Raw genomic sequence first — 2,138 nt, 5'->3', positions numbered from 1 at the left:
TCTCTCTCTCTCTCTCTCTCTCACTCACTCACTCACTCTCTCTCTCTCGTGAATTTTACTTTTATACATAAACGCGCAACGTAAAACGATAAAAAAATAATTCTCTCCGCTTTTCGATCTTTGTTTTCAATCGTTCGAAACATAAATTTCGTTCGACACGACTTTAACTTAAGGTAGATTGCGTGTTTCATGCTTGGCGGGAATGATAAGTCAAAAGTCATTGCACCGCTCCTTATTCCAGATTTGCACCACGATATCACGACGCGATGGATATTATCCGTTTAAAGAGCGCCTCGAAAAAATAAAATTTCGAAAAGTTCGATCTAATCGAGAATCGAACATTTCCGCTAAGAATTCCTCGATACGCGAGATCTTCCTTCATCATCGATCCCTTTCGAGCAAATCGTCCCTCCCTTTTGGAGCTTACGCTATACGCAAGTATATCCGTGCTTTTCCGATTGCTCGTCCAACTTTCACTCTTCTCTCTCTCTCTCTTTCTCTCTCTATCTTCCTCTCCTCCTTTTTCTCACTCATTCTCCTCTCCCCACTCTTCACTATCCCCACCGAATCAATCGTTTTTTAACTCTCACTCACTCGATTTCTTTCATCCCTTTCTTCTATAACGCGCTCTCTTTCTCTCTCTCTCTCTCTCTGTCTCTTTTTCTTTCTCTCTTTCTCTCACGCATTCGGCGCTTTCGAATGCACCTATATAGTTTCATGCAAGCTAAGACGCAATCACCGTCTCTCGCATTTTTTTTTTTCTGAACTAAGATATTTAGACAAGAATATAACAGCGGTATAAAAAACTTTTCAACACTGAAAAATACAAATCTATCGTAAGTGACTACCATTATTACTCGTTCCCCCAAAATTTTTTCACTCGCTTTCACGTTTTTCAATTCGTCACCGTGTTATTTTTTTTTTTTTTCTTTTTTTTTTTTTGAAATCATTCGTACGCATTACTCGAACGACAGTTGTATACACGTAGTTTATATCACGCGTGAGCCCGTGCAAGCATCGTTCAGCCAGCATCGCGATTATTTTCATCCATCTTCGAGTTGGAGTTTTTTTTTTTTTTTTTTCCCCCATTTTTTCCGACAAGATTCCACGAGTTTTTCATATTTTTTTCCCCTTTCTTTTTCTTTTTTTCTTTTTTTCCTATTTTCATTTCCCTACTGTCGTATCGCGCAATCAACATCTAATTTCATCAGTTTCATTCATTATTCTTTCTCTTCAAGTCCGTCAGAATATATTAAATATTTCGATCGTGTTATTATTAATTATATATTAGTATTTTATATCTATGTATCTATATACCTATGTATATATACATATACATACATGTGTATATACATATACATACACACATATATGTACACATATATGTATATATATAATTGTCATTATATTATATATTATGCTTTATCACACATATTACAAAGGAGGTGAAGAATCATACCTAACATATTATTTGTTATTTTGTTGTTGTTTGTTTGTTTGTTGTTGTTTTGTTGTTGTTGTTGTTCTTGTTGTTGTTGTTGTAATTGTTGTTGTAGTCGTTTACTTTTCTTACAAGGGCGATTTCAAACAATAACTTCACTGCGAATGTAGCTTATCATTATTATTATTATCATCAATCGTCATCGTTATTTATTATTTTTTCTTCTCTCTCTCTCTCTCTTTCTCTCTCTCTCTCTCCCTTTTAAATTCTTAGCGCGCCATCATCGGCGGATGCGTTTTCATCGTGTGTACGCGTGCACGTTCGTACGTATAAAATTTCGCTATGGGCGACTACAATCGCGGTTTCCTTTATCCATACTTTCTCGCGGTTTCCCATCCCACCCCCGCCCTCCCATTAATAAATCGCGGCTTCGTGTATTTCGAACGAACAACGTGCTTCGTCTGCGGACAGTTTCGCTCTTTTTTTCGTTTATTCAATCGAGAAGAAGAAAAAAATTTTCAAAAATTTCACGCGTGTATATATCCACTTCACTTCCGGTAAGCGGAGGAGCGATATGTTCGTTCGTGGCGAATTGTTCAATCGCCGCGCGTGAAATATCTCGAACACGATCGAACAATGTTCCGCGAAATAATTTTCCTACAAATCCACATTTCGAATCGTTGAGAATAATCTTCCG

The 2,138-nt window shown here is 37.0% G+C and overlaps 1 protein-coding gene and 1 long non-coding RNA gene across 2 annotated transcripts in view; one reads left to right on the top strand and one right to left on the bottom strand.

Annotated features, from left to right (window-relative positions):
• Window positions 1-1,104, bottom strand: part of LOC116186151 — a 2,613-nt gene extending 1,509 nt beyond the window's left edge. The window contains exon 1 of the mRNA XM_031512570.1: window positions 995-1,104. Coding sequence (XP_031368430.1) covers window positions 995-1,089 — 95 coding nt within the window. The 5' untranslated portion in view covers window positions 1,090-1,104. The remainder of the gene's footprint in view (window positions 1-994) is intronic.
• Window positions 1-1,854, top strand: part of LOC116186154 — a 2,841-nt gene extending 987 nt beyond the window's left edge. The window contains exon 2 of the long non-coding RNA XR_004151106.1: window positions 989-1,854. This is a non-coding gene — a long non-coding RNA (uncharacterized LOC116186154). The remainder of the gene's footprint in view (window positions 1-988) is intronic.
• The last annotated feature ends 284 nt before the right edge of the window (window positions 1,855-2,138 follow it).

The sequence above is a fragment of the Apis dorsata genome, unplaced genomic scaffold (genome assembly GCF_000469605.1).
Source record: "Apis dorsata unplaced genomic scaffold, Apis dorsata 1.3 scaffold_470, whole genome shotgun sequence".
Taxonomy (NCBI): Eukaryota; Metazoa; Arthropoda; class Insecta; order Hymenoptera; family Apidae; genus Apis; species Apis dorsata.
This window is presented reverse-complemented; position numbering and strand designations above follow the sequence as displayed.